The sequence below is a fragment of the Penicillium verrucosum genome, assembly GCF_028828655.1.
Source record: "Penicillium verrucosum strain IBT 35672 chromosome Unknown utg000001l_segment0_segment0, whole genome shotgun sequence".
Taxonomy (NCBI): Eukaryota; Fungi; Ascomycota; class Eurotiomycetes; order Eurotiales; family Aspergillaceae; genus Penicillium; species Penicillium verrucosum.
Window position 1 is genome coordinate 2,018,844 of NW_026643210.1, and position 20,294 is coordinate 2,039,137.

The 20,294-nt window shown below is 46.6% G+C and overlaps 12 protein-coding genes across 12 annotated transcripts; 4 read left to right on the forward strand and 8 right to left on the reverse strand.

Moving 5' to 3' along the window:
• Positions 1–91: 91 nt before the first annotated feature.
• Positions 92–902, forward strand: N7516_000722 (class I SAM-dependent methyltransferase; the record flags this gene model as incomplete). The annotated part of the gene is made up of 2 exons (XM_057213444.1): positions 92–221; positions 274–902. 2 exons carry the CDS (start codon positions 92–94, stop codon positions 900–902), a joined length of 759 nt encoding a protein of 252 aa, XP_057075327.1.
• Positions 903–1,228: 326 nt separating this feature from the next.
• On the reverse strand, positions 1,229–2,461 carry N7516_000723 (malate dehydrogenase; the record flags this gene model as incomplete). Its single annotated transcript, XM_057213445.1, has 5 exons — positions 1,229–1,578; positions 1,633–1,978; positions 2,056–2,066; positions 2,126–2,324; positions 2,393–2,461. 5 exons carry the CDS (start codon positions 2,459–2,461, stop codon positions 1,229–1,231), a joined length of 975 nt encoding a protein of 324 aa, XP_057075328.1.
• Positions 2,462–3,150: 689 nt separating this feature from the next.
• N7516_000724 (D-mandelate dehydrogenase-like dehydrogenase) lies at positions 3,151–4,319 on the reverse strand (the record flags this gene model as incomplete). Its single annotated transcript, XM_057213446.1, has 3 exons — positions 3,151–3,899; positions 3,960–4,035; positions 4,134–4,319. The coding sequence occupies 3 exons, from the start codon at positions 4,317–4,319 to the stop codon at positions 3,151–3,153; spliced, it is 1,011 nt and encodes a 336-aa protein (XP_057075329.1).
• A 744-nt stretch (positions 4,320–5,063) lies between these two features.
• On the forward strand, positions 5,064–5,581 carry N7516_000725 (uncharacterized protein; the record flags this gene model as incomplete). Its single annotated transcript, XM_057213447.1, has 2 exons — positions 5,064–5,335; positions 5,374–5,581. The coding sequence occupies 2 exons, from the start codon at positions 5,064–5,066 to the stop codon at positions 5,579–5,581; spliced, it is 480 nt and encodes a 159-aa protein (XP_057075330.1).
• Positions 5,582–5,839: 258 nt separating this feature from the next.
• On the forward strand, positions 5,840–6,224 carry N7516_000726 (uncharacterized protein; the record flags this gene model as incomplete). The annotated part of the gene is made up of 2 exons (XM_057213448.1): positions 5,840–6,098; positions 6,148–6,224. 2 exons carry the CDS (start codon positions 5,840–5,842, stop codon positions 6,222–6,224), a joined length of 336 nt encoding a protein of 111 aa, XP_057075331.1.
• A 645-nt stretch (positions 6,225–6,869) lies between these two features.
• Positions 6,870–7,370, reverse strand: N7516_000727 (uncharacterized protein; the record flags this gene model as incomplete). Its single annotated transcript, XM_057213449.1, has 3 exons — positions 6,870–7,132; positions 7,191–7,286; positions 7,346–7,370. The coding sequence occupies 3 exons, from the start codon at positions 7,368–7,370 to the stop codon at positions 6,870–6,872; spliced, it is 384 nt and encodes a 127-aa protein (XP_057075332.1).
• An 898-nt stretch (positions 7,371–8,268) lies between these two features.
• N7516_000728 (uncharacterized protein) lies at positions 8,269–9,033 on the reverse strand (the record flags this gene model as incomplete). Its single annotated transcript, XM_057213450.1, has 3 exons — positions 8,269–8,568; positions 8,624–8,809; positions 8,887–9,033. The coding sequence occupies 3 exons, from the start codon at positions 9,031–9,033 to the stop codon at positions 8,269–8,271; spliced, it is 633 nt and encodes a 210-aa protein (XP_057075333.1).
• A 601-nt stretch (positions 9,034–9,634) lies between these two features.
• N7516_000729 (uncharacterized protein) lies at positions 9,635–10,586 on the reverse strand (the record flags this gene model as incomplete). Its single annotated transcript, XM_057213451.1, has 2 exons — positions 9,635–10,297; positions 10,347–10,586. The coding sequence occupies 2 exons, from the start codon at positions 10,584–10,586 to the stop codon at positions 9,635–9,637; spliced, it is 903 nt and encodes a 300-aa protein (XP_057075334.1).
• Positions 10,587–11,490: 904 nt separating this feature from the next.
• On the reverse strand, positions 11,491–12,018 carry N7516_000730 (uncharacterized protein; the record flags this gene model as incomplete). Its single annotated transcript, XM_057213452.1, has 1 exon — positions 11,491–12,018. The coding sequence occupies one exon, from the start codon at positions 12,016–12,018 to the stop codon at positions 11,491–11,493; it is 528 nt and encodes a 175-aa protein (XP_057075335.1).
• Positions 12,019–14,541: 2,523 nt separating this feature from the next.
• N7516_000731 (WD40 repeat domain-containing protein) lies at positions 14,542–16,075 on the reverse strand (the record flags this gene model as incomplete). The annotated part of the gene is made up of 3 exons (XM_057213453.1): positions 14,542–15,132; positions 15,186–15,997; positions 16,051–16,075. 3 exons carry the CDS (start codon positions 16,073–16,075, stop codon positions 14,542–14,544), a joined length of 1,428 nt encoding a protein of 475 aa, XP_057075336.1.
• A 604-nt stretch (positions 16,076–16,679) lies between these two features.
• Positions 16,680–18,344, forward strand: N7516_000732 (tRNA-dihydrouridine synthase family protein; the record flags this gene model as incomplete). The annotated part of the gene is made up of 2 exons (XM_057213454.1): positions 16,680–16,829; positions 16,887–18,344. 2 exons carry the CDS (start codon positions 16,680–16,682, stop codon positions 18,342–18,344), a joined length of 1,608 nt encoding a protein of 535 aa, XP_057075337.1.
• A 690-nt stretch (positions 18,345–19,034) lies between these two features.
• N7516_000733 (uncharacterized protein) lies at positions 19,035–19,880 on the reverse strand (the record flags this gene model as incomplete). Its single annotated transcript, XM_057213455.1, has 1 exon — positions 19,035–19,880. The coding sequence occupies one exon, from the start codon at positions 19,878–19,880 to the stop codon at positions 19,035–19,037; it is 846 nt and encodes a 281-aa protein (XP_057075338.1).
• Positions 19,881–20,294: the final 414 nt, after the last annotated feature.

Sequence of the window (20,294 nt, forward strand, 5' to 3'; positions counted from 1 at the left end):
CAATGTCTCCAGACCTGATCAACATCGCGAAGCTTTCCGATGGTGGGTCATCGAAACCTCAAATTCAACATAGGCTCGACCTTTTGAACAAATGGAATATCCCCCGGGCTCAAAGATCCTCGAGATTGGTTGCGGACAAGGAGATTTCACCTTGGTGGCGGCCTATATGGTGGGCGACCAGGGCCATGTCACAGGAATTGACCCGGCACCATTGGACTACGGTTAGATTAATTTGAATCAATGGTACAAGAGTCGAGCTGATAATCCCACCAGGCGCACCTATGACTCTAGGAGAAACACAGGACAAACTAAAGCAGAATCCCATCGGTGACCGAATGACATTCTATCAATCAACCCTGGAAGAGTTCCTCGATTCAAGCGTTTCAGAGCAAGTCTATGACTATGCTATGTTTGTGCATTCGGTTTGGTACCTGCCATCTGCCAGCGCGTTGCTGCCAATGCTGGCAGCTCTCCGCGGAAGAACGAAACACCTTCTCATTTCGGAGTACTCCCTCGATGTCCGCGGCGATATCGCCGCTCTGCCACATCTGCTAGCAGCAATCTCACAGGCTGAGTTCAACTCTAGAGACCACACCTTGGACCGGGATGATAATGTTCAATCCATTATATCCCCACCCATGATTTGTGCGGTGGCGCAAAAGGCAGGGTGGGAGCTTCAGAAAGAAGACATTGTTGAGTCCCCCGAGGGACAAGAGGATGCAAGATGGGAGGTTCATCGAGTCTTGTCGGAGGAATATGCTCTTAGATCGGGGTCATCCGGGGATGCTGGTCGCCAAGGCTTTGCAAGTGAATTAATCCATGCTGTTGCAGAGAGCAAGCGGGCACTTGGACCGAGTCCAAAGCTTAGGACATTGCCTACGTGGCTGGGCTCTTGGGTGTGAATACTGTGGTGGGGACTAACATGCCACCGCTTTATCCTCGCCGATTGCTTTTATTTTCTGAAAGGATAGTGGTGGGTTTGATTAAACAGTCTGAAATATCGGTCTATTCACTCTCATTTGTGAGCATCCTCACCTCGTCTCCGAAATCTTCCCTATTCTATATCGGTGAATATATTTCGTTATTACTATTTGCGAGCCCCATAGAACCCATGACTAGATACAACATTGATCACATATTTCTGTCACATATAAACACCTTAGACGTGAGACCTTAGGTACATCAATCCACTTTCAGGTTCCTAATACTGTAGGCTGATTGAAAGCGACTATACCATGAAAGACAGGCTCGTAGCGATATTTGCCTTGAGGTCCCTGAGAGCCACCTCGAGCAATTTAGTCTCATGTTCAGATATTTTGCCAATAGGTAAGGCCTTCATAGCACCCGCCTTTCCAAGCTGGATCTTGACAGCGAAGTAGTCAACTCCAAGATCAGCGGAAATCTCCTTGCCTCCAGGAATCCCCGGCAGGTAGACAAAGGCTTCCTCGGTAATAGACTCTCCCCTTTTACCTGCAAGAAGAGCCTTGACGAAGCGGAAACCAGCGTAGGCCATGCACGTCGTGGCGCTTCCAGCCCCCTGCTTGCTCTTGACAATTTCGTCGCCACCAAATTGAACACCTGTTGGTATGGTTGGTAAAGTAACTTTTGCCGCTCGGATCATGGTAAACTTACGATTAATCACATTTGCCAGAGTTTCATCATCCAAGTTGACTGGAGGCTGAGCCTGACTGTACAGGGGAAGAATGGTAGCACCGCTGTGACCACCAATGACCGGGACCTTGAAGTCCTTGGGATCAACATTGTCGCCCAAGGCGTGGGCAGCAAATGTAGAGGCACGAACAACATCCAAGGTTGTCACACCGAAGATATGGGTGGGATTAAAAACACCGGCTTTCTTCAGTACCTCAGTGGCCACTGGCAAAGTCGAGTTGACCGGATTCGTAACAACACAACACATCGCTTGTGGGCATGTGGCCGCGATCTCAGTGAAGATGTCTTGAATGATGCTGGCGTTGGTCTGGGTTGCAGTTAGCACTTGACTTCCCACACATTCCCCTTTTTATAGCACTCCGACAGTTGGTGGGTAATATTCACTCTGAACAAATCTAAGTAATCATGGTCAGTAATTTACGTTGATCAAGCACTACATGAAGGCATTGCTTACCATCCCTGGTCATACCAGGCTTGCGAGCGATACCGGCGGTTACTACGACAACATCTGCGCCATTGAGGGCCTTCTCAAGACCGGAGTCCTCGGGAAGGTGGCCACTGACCCTGGCCCTGGTGTCGATATGGTTCAAATCGGTGGCAATGCCGGGTACATGAATAATATCATAGAGTGAGATTTCGTCAAATAGATCACTCTTCCATTGGTTAGACACTTAGCCTCGGGTGTGATAACTTCCAAGGTTAATTTGTTGGGAGGACATACTGCTTTGCACAGGAGACTGAGTGGGGTGCCTATCTGACCAGCGGCACCGAGTAGAGCGATTTTGACCATTTTTAGGGCTGAGAGGGGGCGAGCGATAAGTATGGATTTGCTTGAATCTTGAATGTAAACTATATGGATAATAGACTGGGCTTGCTGCAAATGAGAAGAATGAGACCTTTTATGAACAGCGTCGTTAATCTCCAAATGCCAAGTAGTCATTGTTACGAGTTGGTCTTCACACCCTCGGGATGAGAGTGCGCTTCAATGCATCGGCTGATAGTTCAACCGCACAACAAATAGTTGCCCAGGGATAATCTGCTCAAATGCTATCGGCTTCACCCCTCAATTTGACTTATATGCACTAATAACTTCAATGTTCCTAGTGTCAGCTGATATGTAGATAGCGCCTTATAATCCTGTGTATGGTAGGTGAGAGACCAAACCAGATCTGCATCAAAACATGTTGGTGACTACCTAGTAATTATCCCAAAATAGAACACCAGACCAAAATAGGCAATGTGGTCTTAAGCATGGCCTTGTTCTAAGATTCTCTGCTGGGGTTTATAGTTAGTTATATCATGAATTTGGTGTCATCAAATGAGTAGAGCACGGCGCACTACAAGACATATTTTACTAATGACTGAGATCTTTTTGGGACTTCAGTAATTCTCAAGTCGTTCGGCAATAAAAGATACCTTATTTAATATTACGCCATTGATTGCATTTGTTTATATACCAAGAACCACTATATCCAGGCTTTAATCTGTCTTACTGTTGACCAGCGACTGGTGCTCCGGAACAGGCGACAGGAGCGGCTCACCAAGAATCGCACGCCGCACGTTCGCCATTGCCCATTTTTCCATCTTACCCAGTGTCTCCGTGGTATGAGTCCCCATGTGTGGAACCATCAGGGCACGCTCTTGCTTCATGAGCTTCTCATTGATTTCGGGCTCCCGCTCATAAACGTCCAAGCCCACGGCGGCAATATGGTTGCTTTCCAGCGCATCGGCCATGGCAGCCTCGTCAATGATGGCACCTCGTGCTGTGTTGATGAGAACAACACCAGGCTTCATCAGAGCGATCTCCGCTGCACCAATCAAGTGCTTCGTGTGGGCGTTCAGAGGTACATTAACACTGATGATGTCGCTCTCCGCAAGCAACTTCCTGAATGATATGTACTCAGCCCCAGCATTCTGTCCAAACTGGAGAGGGTTACGGTTGTGGTAGACGGTCTTGAGACCGAAGGAATCGCAGCGGTGTTTGATAGCACGGCCGATGCGCCCCATTCCAAGGATACCCAGGGTCTTGCCCTGGGGGTCGTGGCCGAATTCAACCCCCTTCTTGAAATTCCCTGCACGCAGAGAGGACATAGATGGATTTAGGTGTCGTAAGGAACCCAACATGAGGAAGATGGCCAAGTCGGCGGTCGCATCGGTTACAGGATCCGGAGCGTTGGTGACTATGATGCCCCTTTTGGCGCACGCACTCGTGTCGATCGGGTCATATCCTATACGATGACAAGTAAGTGGAAGATCTCCAAATTAGTAGGAGCTGTGCGTTTGCATACCGGCACCAGTATGGCATATATATTTGCAGCTTCGAGGCAAACGCTCGATTAACTCAGCATCAAATTTTCCGGCTACCTGCATTAGATCCTATGTTAACGTTGACCGTGATATCCTTCAACCAGTGTCTCAACTAGAGATGGACAAAGACTGTTGAGAGGTAATTGAATACTCACAGTACCGCTAGCAGATGTCCGGTAAACGGCAAAGATATTCTTGTACTTGTCCGTGATATCCTTGAAAAACTCCTTCCTGCTTTTGCTTGTGACAACCTCCGTGTGCGCGACCTCTTGCAGCTTTTGGAAGAAGGGTATGGCATGTTGCACTGGGTTGAAAAATAGAACGAAGGGCTTTGACGACATTTTTTCTGATCTGATGTCGACGATATGTGGCTGTTGCTATTTGTTGTCCAAGTCCTATCTCAATGGGTTTCTGATGTAAACATTGATTTTCCTGCAAAGATTTTGAAGGTAAAAAAGGTTCTTGAATATGCACCATCGATATTAATCAATCAGAATAGGTATCCTTCAGCCTGAAACGCTGCCGCCAAATTTAGAGTGTTAGGTTGTGGCGAGGTAGAAGGCTTCGGCATATCTTTCTAGCGGTCTTTCGTTATTTTGAATCTACCTTGATCAAACTGAGACTCTGGGTTTAGTTGTCACTCGACTAGCATCATCGCTATATACATCATTTACTTATAACGTCTCCCCACGTACACCCCGCTTCATATGGTATAAACCTGGGAGTGGCGTTGTGGGTGTGTGGGTGTGTGGGTGTGTGGGTTTACCTTTGAATACAAACCTCTACTGAACTGGTATTCGCTGCTTATTTTTGCTCAATTTGTGTATATTTAGAATCTACGAAGGGATGCTTATGGAGAAACAACACAGTTGGATTCGTGATGTATGAAGTGGACGGAGAGAGAGAAGAGAGAGACAAGCTAACTGGATCTGTCCCATGTGGGTCCATATGCCTCAGGCATCCAGGCACCCAACATTACCCCATACTATCCGGCCTGAGGCACTTTACCTTATATCTATGGATGATCCATAGACAATGCGGTCACTATGGAATACATTCGACTCATCGACTTGACCACAAAAAAAATGTACTCCATATCACTACCAGAGTCACAAATTGATGAGTACAAAGCCTCGATTCGCTTCTTACGAGCCGTCTATTCTCCTCTTGAACTTGTGATCGCCGGCAACCATGACTTGACTATGGACACCCCAATCTTCCAGAGAAAAGCGGCAGAATCCCAACCCTTGGATCCTCAACTAATTCAGAAATTTTATGGCAACTACGGAGAAGCTCGAGAGTTATTTGATGAGGAGAAAGAAACGGGTATCACTTTCCTAGATGAAAGTATCCACTCGTTTCACTTACAAAATGGGGCTTTATTATAACGAACAGTTGTGTTCTCATATCCACACTATCCATGATCAAGCGTGATGGAAATCCCACAGATTGCTTTCTCACAAGTCATTGCTCTGGGGATCCGCATCCGCTGAAACGAGGCTCGGAGACACTTTTTATCAACGCCGCCATGGAGGGCTCCCAGGATCTTTTGATACAACCACCGTGGATTGTCGATATCGAGCTTCCAGCAGCAGCAGTCTGAGCAGTCAGACAAGGGTTACCTTTCGATTTTGACGTTTACTGGAAAATCATCCCCCATTACTATGCATTGTGCGACATGTGATGTACGATGTACAACATCAATAACGCGTGAGACCTCTGCCCCCCCCAATACGCCTGGACATTATCCACTCCTCTTGAGATCCTCCACTCCCGAACGTACTATTTTACGATTCACGTACTGTTCATACCACCGACCAGGTTGTTCTCCATGAATTTACTCCTTGTAAATACTTTCGCAATGCCGCCGGCCCGATACATCGTACCGATCCCCGAATCAATCGGTATGCTGGAAAGTCGCCGAGAGCTCAATGAAATGGCTGAACAATACCCAATGAGTACCGTTGGCGTTAGGAATGGCGGCTGGTATATGTATGATCATGATGGCACCGTGCTGGCTGTTGCCTCGAATTCCGTGTGTGCGGAACTGGATGCTTCGCTCGAGGAAGCAATGTGGCTCTATGGCCTTCTTCCAGATCTTGATAGTGAAGTCAGCGAGCGTATTGCACCCCAAAGTGGAGAACAACCAGGGTCTAAGCTATCAAACAGCTGCTCTCACCCACGTTGTTTTGCGTCGTCCGCATGTCTGTCGCACAGTGGTTGTTACGTGTGCGAATGGGAACTAAATATTTGTATTTGAGTGGGCTTGACGCAGAGAGGACTTGGTATTTCCCTGGTTGCTGCAAATCAGACATTCAACGCGGATGGGCTTTTGGTACGCTGCATTAACTGTAGCTGTGCCTGGTGCCTTTTCGCTTTTCTCGTGTGACGGGCACATGTTCACTTCACCATCCTATCTACATATGTATTCATTGCCTGTTTACATTTTACATTATAGTGCAATCAAAACGATATTCCGTAAACACCCCATCTGTGTCTACAGTAAAACTGGCTGCTTCCATATCCATATTGCACAAGTCGCAGCTTCTCCTCGAAATCCCTGTCTCTCATGCGGCTCTTTGTGGGGTACGTGTTCCACAGGGAGTGATATGGGGGCGTATCTCGATTCAAGCCATCCATCATAACAAGATATGGTCTACGGTTTGTCCCGAAAGAGTGAAATTATCACCGATAATAGATGGAAGACTGTATTCAATCCGGTTTATTTGAAAGGCAATAAGCAAGAAAAGGAAATCACAGGTGGCTTAAGGAGATGGACCAGTAGCCATCTCGACACGAGCCTCAGCGCAAGCCTCAACGCAAGATGCAAAAAGTTTCCAGAGCACAGTAGTCAAAGATCCTCCCGCATTTATCCATTTGATAGAAATTTCTCAAAGTCCAAGTCGCTCCACCTTGTCCCTAATCCACTGGATCTGTGGAGCCAGGTCACTAGCATCGTTCGAGGTAATGGTGGCCGCGATAACCGGCCGGGCTGAACCGCATGCTCGACCAATCGCGGTCTTATTAGGCACAAACACATATGGGACGTGTCTGTCTTCGCAAAGCAACGGAAGATGCATCACTATCGCGAGAGGAACAGTGTCGGCAGCCATAACGACGATTTCGGATGTGCCTCGGCTCACGGACTTCGTGACTGGGCCAATATTAGCTCTATGGTTAGCTCGAAGATATTAATTTAAGAGCAGACATACCTTCATTTGTACCTTTCTTGAGCTGATGGTACTGCATGGCTTGTTGCAACAAGTCCAAGAGTTCTTGTGTCAACACAGGATCCGCGTTCGGCCACGCTGGGCATTGTGTTGGATTAGAGAATAGAACCAAATTGACAAATTCGACACAGACTTACCGACACATTGTTGGGAGGACTGCATGTTTTCTTGCGAAGGGCAGTGCCTCGGAATGGGGAATGAGAGAAAGAAAGGATAAGGTTGGAGAGATCAAGGTAGAGAACAGTGCTGAGCAAGTGGATTGCAAGATAAGCTGGTAGAGCACCCGTGGAAGATGTGAGACTACGAAGAGAAGACGAGAAGATAAGAGGTGAAGAGGGGAGGTGAAGAGATGAAAAGTGACAAACAAGAAGGAGAGGTCAAGAACACTTTCCCCTTCTCTGTTAGGTGTGACTATATATCATACATCTTCTTACACACATACCCTATATGTCCTATTGAGAGACTAAGAATGGGAACTATCGCCAAAGTTATAACAACTATGGATGTAAAAATAGTATTATTATATTATATATTTATCTCAATTACAGTCGTCAGTCTTGCCCTAAATCAACTAAGACGTATTTGTTTCCATCTTTCTCCCTGCTCTAATCAACCAAAGCATAACCATAGTGGCCTGGACTCAACGGTAATTTTCTTTTATGGGGAATAGTTTTCTGCCTGTTTGAATGAGAGATCTAATTCATGTTAGGTTTGACGTTCCTGTCCGCGAGTGCCTGTAGGAATTTTGCGCGTTAAATGGTATCATGAGGCTTCGCGTTATTTTTAAAGCGAGCTTCTTTTGTGTTTCAAGCAATAATCTTTCCACTGAACGTAAGCACTTTTTGTCATTCTTATCAAGTTCTACGACCGCCACCTGTATGTCAATGAGCCTCTTTTTCGGCGAAATCATGTAGACGAAGCTGATTTGCTCATACCTGCTCTCCGCTGCGTCTAATCATTCCCTTTAAAGCACGCAAAAAGACTGTGAATTGGGTTCCAATTTGAATTGACTCGAAATGCCATCGATACATTCTATTCTGATCTGGTCTCGCCTTTCCTTTCAGGGAAGGCGAAGACGCTGCCTCCACCACTCTCTGCCCCAGATACCATTGCTCGCAAGCCAGTCTAATGAGCTAGCCAAACATTCCTCCTGCTGGGGCGAGAAAATGATCGGTCCCTGTGATTGGAGGATTTGGATGAAACCCGTGACTGTTGTAACATATATATCTGGCGGTTGACTTCCCAAATGGATGGAGTAACTGATAACCATGTAAATAAGCGTATCTACAGCGGTGGTATACGGTAGATCACCAATGCTGGTCTCCGCAATGGTTTGTGTTCCTTGCGGAACGTAGGGTAACTTTGATAGGTCAGCACGTAAATAGAACATAATGGCAATGATATTGTTCACTCACTATTTCCTTTGGTATGAAGCGAATGGGCCTACCTTTGAATTCGAGGAAGCCAAGTCGTTGCTGAAAATTTTCTGGGTCCATGGACAGTAGTTTCAGTTTCAGCAGGTCCGAAACCCCGGAGGGAAGCTCGTCCACCCGATGGTCGAACCCATCCCCAGGAAAGACGAGAAATTCAACTTTCTCTTTCTATCACGAGAATCAAATTAGTTTCTCCTTTGGATTTCTTATATTTCCCCATTCACGGATAACAAAAAAAGGCATACCTCCTGTACCGGATGACCAGGGAGATACCTCCTAACGGCGAGTTCACCGGCCACAAGTAATCGAATTTGTTGGAACTCTGCAACGCTCCGAAGGCAGCGTAAGGTTTCCCTGGCAGCGTTCTCTGGGGTATCGGGTGTAATAGCCATTATTGACTCTGAATGGGGGATACCTGGGATCGGATACTGGGTTTATATAAACATACTAGCTAGATACTGTTTACCTGCTTACAATCACCATATTGTAAGACAGTGTTAAGGTGGTAAGTTTCAATGCCCCGAGACCTCACCTCCTACTTCTCAAAGAAACTGACCTATTTTTACTGTAGTATGAGAAAGCTAGGAAGGTAGGGGTTTGCCTCACTTTCTGAATCTCAGTACATTGATCCAAGCGGGATTCTCTTTGTTTCCGGGACTGTACAATTATTTATTTCAATATTTCAAGATATTGGTTTTGGCCCGGAGACCGATTTTTTATTTTTTATTTTTTATTTTATTTTTATTTTTATTTCTTTTCCCTTTCGTTCCCCGCCCCCAAAAAAAGCGATGTCCTTTTGCAAGGGCGAGTCAGGACTAATGTTTCAAACAACCCTAACAAAGAAAATCAAAGAGAGGTACAAAAGCAAGTCAAAAACAAGACAACATGAAAGCCAAACAAGACAACATGAAGCAAAACAAGTCAACATGAAACAAAACAAGTCAACATGAAGCAAAACAAGCAAAACCAAAAATGAAAGCAAATTAAACCATCTCAGAACCAACGGCCAGCTTGTTCAGCTATCTTCACTGACCCAAACCAATTAATGGGAGGTGGAGGCGGCACTTCGTTGTTAGCCCTCATTTCTTCCATAAGTTCGACCACTGGTTCCCATCTTCTTCGCGTACGCTGTTCTTCGGGGATAGTAAATTCTGTCCACATAGCTTGGAACCTAGGGGGGAGGGTTATTCCTTCCGGGTGCGTTTTTGCTACAATTATCAAGTCGAGCCACTGAAAATACAAACCATTGGCATGCTCAAAATCTCGAAACAACAACCACAAGGCCGCCTCAGTGAAAGAGCTTCGGGTGAGAACCTTAACTGGATAAACCTCAGTCCACGGACCTGACATTCCGTTGAATACATATGGTGGGTGTCGAGAATCATTGGAAAGTATCAAGTGGGGATCGTCTGCAGCAGGGGCGGATGTCCCAAAGTCTGGAAGCCACCAAAGATAGGTCGATTTGGAGTACAGCCGTAGCACGTCGTGTTCGGGATATAGAGCCTTGACATGAAAATGCACCGGAGGAACAAGCCAATCATTGTGCACCGTTCTTACGACCGCGCATTCAGGGTCTGTGCAAGGTGCGATTCCAGCAGCGGATAAGGCATCAGAGGCCGTCTGAATCAGATGATCAAGAACCAAGAATTGAATATCCTAGAGAGTTAGACTTTGATCCGAGAACAAGACATAAGGACTCACTTACTTCATTATAAGGTCTCCAGTCGCCAATTAACCAGGCGGCCATCGTGCCCCAAAGAAGATTGGGAACTTGCGCCTCATCCAGAATTCTGGCCACATCTGCAGCTGGCTTTACTTGACGGTTGAGAACTTCCTTTCTTTGTTTTTTGGACACGAACTTTCGTGGAGGATCCTCACTATGTTTTGCGAATTTTCCATAATAAAAGTTCACTGGCCAGGGGTAGTTGGCTAGCCGCCCGGACATGGTGGCTGGACAGGGGAATTGTAGATGCCTTGGAGCAGTTGAGACCTGATGTTTCTATAAGTGCGGACTCGGGCCTTTTCAATAAATTATCCCCTTCTTCCTGATGGAAAATGAAAGAATGTTATCCTAAAAGAATAGACTTCGAGACCCGGCGAATGATCCATAAACACAACGAGAGTGGCGCCTAGCCAGAGGCAATTGAATAAGAACAAAGACATCCAGCGGTATTTTCAAAAATATATACCCAGAACTGCAAAGTGGATCGTTTCGTCTAAGCCTCGTTTCATCGTCTCTTTGACTAAAGAGTGTTCATAAAGAATGTCTCTCGGGCACCTAATCTGACACAACAAAGACATATCCCTTCGGTTATTGGGTCCCCCATCAAAAGGAAGAAAGGAAAAGAAAGGAACGAAAGAAAATAGATGCCGTAGCATTTCCGGGCACGAAGATCATAATTCCACGGGCTTTGATTAGTTCTCCGATCCTTTATTCTACTATGGAGTATGCACCCTCCTTTTCCTATCGTCCTCGGAGCCATTTCTATTAGGATAATTAGACAAAGAAAATGAAGGAAAAGAAAATAACCGTGTAGGATAAGCAAATCTGTAGGTGGGCACCCACATCGTAAACTCTACTACGGCGATATAGACAAACTAGCGGTCTATATTGTACCAGAAATTGGAAATGTCTATAACATCAGGAGGTGCACTTGTTTCATTGGTAGGAAGCAAGAATTTAGTCGCATCTTCAATATTGAGGACCCCAGAAGTGAAGAAATCCAAGGGGGAGGGTAGACCTACAGCATAAATAGAATAGGAATATTCAGTTGCGCAGCCATGCATTTTCCGTACAGCTAGTCGGACTGCTTAAAAGCCCAGCCTCACAAATATAATACACTTAAGCCTTACGGATAATATGCCCCCTGGTCAAGAGCAAGGTGCGTCTGCTCCGGCCATAGTTTCCGTATGGCGGATCTTGCTGCCGTGATTTGATCCATGTTCGTGGCGAATTGGACTTGATGTAAAAGATCGATTTGACCAAGAGTCCAGAATCTGCACCACACTCCATTTGCATCGAATTCGTACTTGTGGCGGCCATTTCCAATGAGCAAATTGTAAATTCGCGAGACTGAAAGCCCGGGTATCACATCGATGATGAACTCTGCTTGGGCATCATCGGGTACCTTACACGTCAACTCTGAAACAATAAGGTGGGCTTTAGAACCGCCTTGGAGAATAGAGCTTGGGGCGCTGTAGCTTGGCTGACAATCAAATTGGACAGATCTCTTGGGAGATACCGATAGGTAGATACACCAATGGTTTGCCCCCGAATTTTGACTGTGCGGCACAGCAAGGATCTGTGTCACAGTTAAAGCCAAGATTTCCCCCTGGCGGTTTTTCGGCACAAAATGAACTGGCTGGAAGGTCGCCATGCTGCTGTTCAAAAGTCAACATTTTGCGGGTACGAATGGTCCAGGTGATAAAGAAAAAGGTCGGTAACTACCCGAGTGATTGCTATGCAGAAACGGCCAATAAACCAGCGTAGGACACTCATTTTCCACTAAACTGTCTAATTCAAGTCAATGAAATCTCTGTGGATAAATGGAATTTGTTGTTATCTGTTGGGTGTTAAGGACAATGATGCGGGGAAGCAGAGTGAATAAATATGAGCACCCATCAAACCTTCCAAGGTTGAGATATGCCACTCAAATACTCAAGGATTTGATACTGCTATGAATGTAGTGGGTGGACAAAAAATGGGAGACTATACTCTCATTACTCGAACAGGTGGCATCTTTCGATAATCAAACGCATCTTGCTGATATGGTCCAAGGTAAGCGAAGTTTAGTTTTTTCAACCAAATTATCTAACGAACAGTCGCCAACAGAGAGCAATTCGGTACGTGCATACGGATTCACCCCCTGTTGTCTTATCCGTCTATCTCAGCGTGTCTGCCAATGGATGACCACGTCAAAGGGGTCGTCAAGGACAAAGCGTACTTGGCGAGCTGAGTTCCACTCTGAAAATGGAACGATGGTACGAAGGACCGAGGGGAATGGAGGCGTGCAAACGGTCTAGGGAAGTCGGCGAGCGATTTCAGAGATCATTGAAGCGCCTCAACATGGCCGCTATGGAAGCTTCAGATCATGAAGAGCAGGGAAAGGAGGGGTTGATCATATTATCTAGCTCTCGCAGACGTTTATATCGTTGGCTTGCGTAAATTGTAGGGAGGAGCGTCCGGTCGAATATGCAATTGATGTATTTTAACCAACATTCCCCTCGGTCCGAAGTTGATTGACACCATCAGCCACAAGGCTCTCATTCTCGTACTCAGCCCTAAGGCAGATTCACGGACCCGCTGCACATAGGTGATTATCCACAGAGGGTTTAGGGCGAGTGAAACAAAGGGCGCAATGGATCGACGACGGATCGGCCGACTAACATGTTATATAACGGACCAAGGGCAAAAATGCCTCATCTTTTCGAGCGTAATGGCGAGGGCTGAGAGGGAACGGGGCAGGGCGAAGGAAGCAGCGCAGATTGCGCTCCAGGGCTCGAAGGACCGCAAAGGACTGGCTGGTTCATGCCGGCGATAGCGGGGGTGGCGGAGCTCGGTGAACCGGATCAATGGCAAAAATGCCTCCTCCGCAAGGCGCTCATGGGGGAGGAGGAGGAGCAGGAGAGCCAGAAAGTTGAAGGGGCGATGGGGAGGACTTTATAGAACCACGCAGGAGGGCCCTATGACATGACATGACGGTGGACCGAAAAGGCTAGGGCTAGGCCTAATAACGTAATTTGCTGAAAGAATTTCAACCATCCGATATGGTGTAGTGGCTAACATCGCCGTCTCTCACACGGCAGCCGGGGGTTCGATTCCCCCTATCGGAGTCATCTTTTTGTCTTTTTCTTTAGTTATTTTGTGTAACTTCAACGTGATTATAAGAGTGTTTGTCTTTTAGTTGCTTGTAATCATAACTTGGTGCATAACCTACCCATATGTTGCCGCAGAAGGATAAACGACAGTGAGTAGGAGAATTTTGTAATCACTTAAGAACTAACTAATTAGCAGCGTTTGGCTACATGAAGACATAATATGTGATTCGAAGGAAAGCAAAATATAATCTAACGGAATAACAACTGTGAGTAAAGAAGGGGGAAAAGAGAAATATGAACTATGAACTATGTATACACAGGGAAATAGCGGCCAGGGTTACTTTCGAATTTAAAATATACAATGGTGCCTTAATGAGTTAATTTGGTATGGTAGAAAATCAAGATACCTGAATTACAATTATATAGGCCAGCTGAATATCCAATAGAGCGAGGTAGTAGTAGTAGTAGTAGTAGTAGTAGTAGTAGTAGTAGTTAAAGATGTTGGGTTCGTGCCGAAAGCTTTACAAAACACCGTATCCTAGGATCTAAAGGCAGTCAGGATTAAGGCCAACACTAGGCCAGCATTAGGCTAAACTAAGGCACTAAGGTTGCATTGCATTGCATTGCATTAAATCCGAAGCTACGTACTACTTCAGGGTTTTGTCAACAAGCGGACACTCGGTTATAATATATATAGGTACAAGCATACACAACAATAAAAGCAGGCCAATGGAATACATAGCAGGAAAGGCTCCATGGGCATGGATTAGTAGAGAAGACGACGACGTTGCACCGTGTAGGGTGGTCATTAATTTCTCCAGCGACCGAAGGGGCTCATGATCTCAGATTATCTGCATATCTACGCCGTTGTGCCAGTAGAACAAACTTGTCGCCTTAGTATTATCTTAATATATTTGCTCAATCCCAGATCTAAGTGGCCTTCGAATGTGAAATTCCGTACATCAAGTGCGATAGCCAGTTCATCCCACTAATCAGAGTCATTTATCTGACTGGACTCATTTGGGTCCTTGTTCTTTTTGTTAGAAAAATACATGTATGCATTTACTTGCACGTCATCTCAATCAAGACAAACTCTTGCTGGTCACTGAGTTCAGAATCTCAAATTCAACAGCACCTTCACAAGTCGACAAATATCCAATAACATGTTGCTCCGGCGAGCTAAACCAGAACGGCGAGTCCACATTTGACCCTGCGACCCATCTCACATCATATTTTCCATTATCGCTCCTCTGAATAGGAACGCGAGCAATCAATGGGTGATCATGTGGGGACCACCATCGAATAGCAGGCAATGTATTCGTGATGGTGTTAATCAAAAGTTGTGGCGATGAAGGATGCCAAACAATCTGTCGAACGGGTTGCTCGTGAACTAGAGCCGATGCAAGTGTTGGGGTACCCTCTAGTGACCAAATCCAAACGACATTCTGCCGTGCAGTGTCAACGGTCGCAAGGAGGTGACCGTCTGGGCTGAAGGTCATTGTCAAGACGCCCCGTGGTGGCCCTAAGGACTCGGGGCTCATGCTCAATGCAGACGAGGAGGATGTTTCGACATATTCGGCGTCTCCTGCGGCACTAGCGTATCGCTCGCGCCAAATATGGGAACATTGCTGGTCTGTTTGGAAGATATGTGAAAGTGTGGTTGCGGAAGAGAACTACCAGAATAGAATTAGTAAATAATGCCGCACATACTGAGAAGACAACTCACAGTGCGTGTTCGGAGCAAATCAACGTTCCCATTAACCTTTCCCACAGCCAATATTTGGGAAGTGCCCTGCTCGGGAGCAGGGCTCCATTCAATTTGTTTCACTCCGAGGTCGAAGGAATCATCTACCCCAGATGGTCCAGAATATGTCCTGAAAAGTTGACCGTCCGCTGTGAATATCAGAACCTTTGTGCCTGCACTAGCGACATCCCAGATGGCAATCCATTTCCCATCTGGGCTCCATTTCAACCCTTGTGCGTCAATTGTTGGAAGCACGGTCTTGTTGACGAGCTCGTAGGACCGGGGCTCGTGGACGGTCAGTAGGTCCGAAGTCTCCGGTTTGAGTAGAATGGCGAGTTGCCTGGTTTTTGGCCGATATCCAAAGCCAAGATGATGGGCAAACTTTGGTGTCTTAATGACTGAGCTGCGCCCGGTCTCTAATGAGTGGACACTGAGTTTAGTGTGCCACGCATGAAACACAAGAACTTCATTCTCGTTGGCGCCAAAATCGACAGCTAATGCCCCCGGCTCAATGCTTTCAATCTCGGCGAATGTTTCAAGCGGAGTGAGCTGCCAGACCGAAATTCGGCTGTCGTTTGCGGACAGGAGCCGCTGCCGGGAGACGACCTCATCATCTGATGAACCATGGGAACTTTCCGCGTTGAAGTATTTCAGTGTTTTAAGTGGGATCTCTTTGATCCTTGCGATCTGTACCTCCTTGTTTTCCGAGGCTACATTGGAGTGAACAACCAGGCCCTTGCCGCTCACGTGGGCAGCATATAGCCCACGTTCAGATAAGCAAAGATTCAAAGGGGCTAACGCACAGTTAAAATTGCTTAGACAAAAGATTGGGTGGACCGGGACTTACCTCCTGGTCCGTTTGACGCGTCCATCGTTAACAGTTGAGAGATGATAGTAGTGAGTGTTCAAGAACTATATCAAATTCCGGACCTCAACACATTAGCTTCACAATATCAGTCCCTTCTCACACAATATTACATATGCATCAGATTTTCTTTTTCGAGCCCTGATTGTCATCGCAGGACTCCATGACTTACTGGGTTAGTTTCTGGCCACCGCCGGGGCATCCATATCAGATTATGTAATCAAACATGGGCTGTTGAGGTTGATCAATCAGCTCTTAAAAGGGATAAGAGAAAAGGAATATGGAAAGGTAACCTTATAAACATCAGATGCAAAGGTCAATCTCACAGACCACGAGTTCAACGCGTTTGCAACTTCCAAATTTCCAAGGTTGGAATCTCCAGATCCATTGGATCCCCGCGACGATAAGATAAGACGGGGAATAGTAATTCCGGATGAGATAACGATGCTTTTCGCAAAAGTTGTTTCTCCATTATGGTGCGACTGGAGGCGATCGTTGACCTATAACTACCTTTTTTTTTTCTGCTAGGCGTCAACATAGGTATCTTTAAGCCTCTCAGCCCTTTGCTGGGCCGATTTTCCCGGCACTTTTCCCTGTCCCATCTCTCAAAAATGGCCTCCGAAACAAGCCCACCGAGGAGCATTGAGCAGACCTCCACGGCTGCGCCTCAGGCTGAGGAGAAGCTCTTTGGAAGAAGGTTTTATGAAAGTATTGGCAGCCCAAAATATGTCGTTGCCCCAATGGTCGACAGATCTGAATTCGTAAGTTCGCCTTTCAAGTACAAAATATCTGCAGACCAACGCTAATGTTTTCCAAAGGCGTGGCGCATGCTCACTCGATCCTTTATGCCACCAAACGACCCGAAGCCTTTACTCGCATACACCCCAATGTTCCATGCTCGTCTATTCGGCGAACAAGAGAATGTCCGTGCCAAACATTTCCAACCTACTCGCAAAACCGTCGGAAGCAAGGATGAATTGTTTCTGGATGGAAATCCCGCAATTGACCGGCCACTTTTCGTCCAATTTTGCACAAATAATCCAGATGAGTTCTTGGAGGCTGCCCGCCATGTCGCACCTCACTGCGACGCTGTGGACTTGAACCTTGGCTGCCCACAGGGTATCGCGAAAAAGGGACACTACGGAGCTTTCCTCCAAGAAGACTGGGACTTGATCTATAAACTTGTCCATCGGTTGCACACTGAGCTCTCAATCCCTATCACGGTAAAATTCCGTATCCAGGAGACCAAGGAGAAGACCCTGGAGTACGCTAAAATGATTCTCTCCGCTGGGGCCAGCATCATCACTGTGCATGGACGCAGACGGGAACAGAAGGGTCACAACACTGGTGTCGCAGACTGGGGCTACATCCGCTATCTACGAGACAACCTACCTGCAGATACGGTGATTTTTGCCAATGGCAATATTCTTAACTACAGTGACATCGAAGCCTGTCTCGAGGCGACCGGGGCCGATGCCGTGATGAGCGCGGAAGGAAATTTATCAGACCCATCCATATTCAGCAAGCCACCTCCAGCTGGTACTGAAGGAAGAGAATACTGGCGCGGTCGGGATGGAAAGGGCGGTTACCGAATCGACGCCATCCTGCGACGATACCTGGATATTATCTATAAATACGTTCTCGAACAGCCGGTTCCAGAAAGGAAGCCGCTTTATCTTCCATCCGACCCAGTCGATGAGTTTGCAAAAACCAATGATGCCGAAGAGAACGACCACCAGGATGGCCCGCTTAAGAAGAAGCAAAAGCGGAGCAAGGCCGAGAAGGGAAAGAAGTGTCACTCTGCTAGCCTCGGGTTCATGCAGGGCCACCTTTTCCAAGTCTTGCGGCCAATGGTTGCAACTCACACCAACGTTCGAGATGCTCTTGCTACATCGAAACCAGGAGACATGGCCGCTTTTGAACATACCTTGGTTCTCCTCGAGGAGGCCATCAAAGGTGGACTTCAGGAGTACGAGGCGTCTCCCGAGAAGTTTGAAGCACAACACAATGAGAGTTTGCAGGGATCTAAAGCAGTGATTGCGGAATATGGAAGGCCTTGGTGGATCTGCCAGCCTCATGTTCGCCCTCTCCCCGAAGAAGCATTTGAAAGTGGAGCGATGCGTGAAAAGGGTACAAAGCATCCGAGCAAGAGTGAGAACGAAGAGAAGAATACGTCTAAAGAGATTGACAGTCCTTCCGAGGGCACGGTAACGCCAGGTGATGGTGCTGCTATAACAGCCACCAATCTTGCGCCCGATCCTCTTGTGAGTGGATAAGTGTGTGGATATTTGATGCTGGTGTCCTTCTGTGTCTTTTCTTATTTTTAGATATTATTGACTAGTGTAAAGCTATAGAAATGTCCAAGGTTGAATTCCGAGCCTTGTTTGCATAGCATAGCGTTGTTATCATATTTTAAAGGAATTCACATTCTAATCTTTTGGATTTGGAGTTAAAGTTTAAATAAAAGACCTAATTTGATTCTTGACTTTTATCATCGAGGAAATGGCGTGCGATATACATAGCTTTACACCTCTCGTCTGGCTGATTACGCTTTGCTCGGCCCGCAGGCTGATACGGACACATTCGTTCAAGTCTTAACCTCGGACGGTAAGTATCCCGGTACGATTACTTCTAGATAAGGCCTGTTATCTAGTCGCCTCTATGTCTAATCCATAGTGTATTGTTAGGGAGAGGTCCACGTTGTGGACGTCGAAAGTGCATGGTGCAATGTGAGCTTGATAGATTGTTGAAGAAGTTAAACTACAGAGAGACTAATAATCTGACATGTATACGAATCCACTAATGACGCACCTTCAGGCAGTAATGTTAATAATAATTAATTTCTGACCCCTGGCCAGGATACGTTAATGATAAAGTTGTCAAGCTTTATATACAAATACTATACAAATGACCCTCTTCAAGTAGCAAGGTAGCAAGGGAGCACTTAAGCCTTGCCCGGGCAAACTTTAGCAAGACACGGATGTTGAGTGGCGTCTCCTTTTACGCGGCGAGAGGGACTCGCGAGCCCGTCGACCGACGGATTTTAGCCACTCGCGGCCTCTACCACGTACTTCTTGGTCCTCAATCAGACGTTGCTGGTGAAACATCCGAACTGTGCTCATGAAATCCCCAATGGATGAAATTATAGCACTTGTCTCATCCTCTGGTTTATCAGCTTCCAAAAAGGCCGCGACCAAATAATGTAGTGGTCGGTAGAAAGGTGGGCCCTGCTCTCCCAAGCAAGGAGTCTTGAAATAACCAGAAAGGGAGTTGTACATTTTCCGCCAACGTGCCTCCAATTCGGGCATTGGCATTGTCTCCAGTTTATGTTCAAGCCACAAAAACCGGTTCCACATGATGCAAATCTCCTTACCAGGAGCAGGAAGGTTAAACAACTCGAGAATGTAGTCTGCGAGAAGGGCTGCCTCCCACCTAAAGCGTATCGCCGCTTCAAACATCGGCGCTTTTTCCTGGAACTCGTCACGCTCGTAAAATCCACGGAGCGTGCCTCCAAAGCCCACCTCCTTACCACGATCCCAGTCACCAGGACAGGTTTGGTGGAAAGTTCTGGCCATTCCTTTTAGTCTTCGATGAGCCATATGGCCAGTCATTTCATCAATAACCTGGTTTGCTGATGCAGTTTTGTTCGGATCTTGCTCCAAAAATGTATTGTTTTTTGGGGTGTGGATTTCTAAGGTCCTTGATATCACTAGGCCCTTGATATGGGTAGGAGGTAAGTCCATCCCACCGGTTTCTAAAGTGGGACAATGGGATTCCTGTTCTTCCTGTCCACGAGTATTCCCAGGCATCATCCTGGGCAGAAAACCTGAAATTCTGGAAGCTCCAGAGCCGTGTTATGCGATCTTCGCATGTACTCCAAACGGAATCGCAAAATGAATTATAGCTCAAAGTCTGCAAGCTGTTGGAGTTATCTGGTTGAAGACTTTGCTGTGGGTCTGATAGGCTGGTGTCCAGACCAGGTTCTTCGAGAAGAGGACTTGTCGCACTAGACAAAGTTTCCAACAAGGTGCTTACAAACACGGACCCGCAACTTCGCCCAATGCTCTGGGATATACACCAGGCATTCGAAGTTCCCGTGGTTGGATCGTCTTCCCAGCTAGCAGCTGTCATGGCGGTGTGGTTGAGCTTGGGGGTGGTGATCCACCCCCCGAATAACAAGCGGTGCTAAGTAGAGTCACACGCACACCTGGCTCAAGCACGCCCTT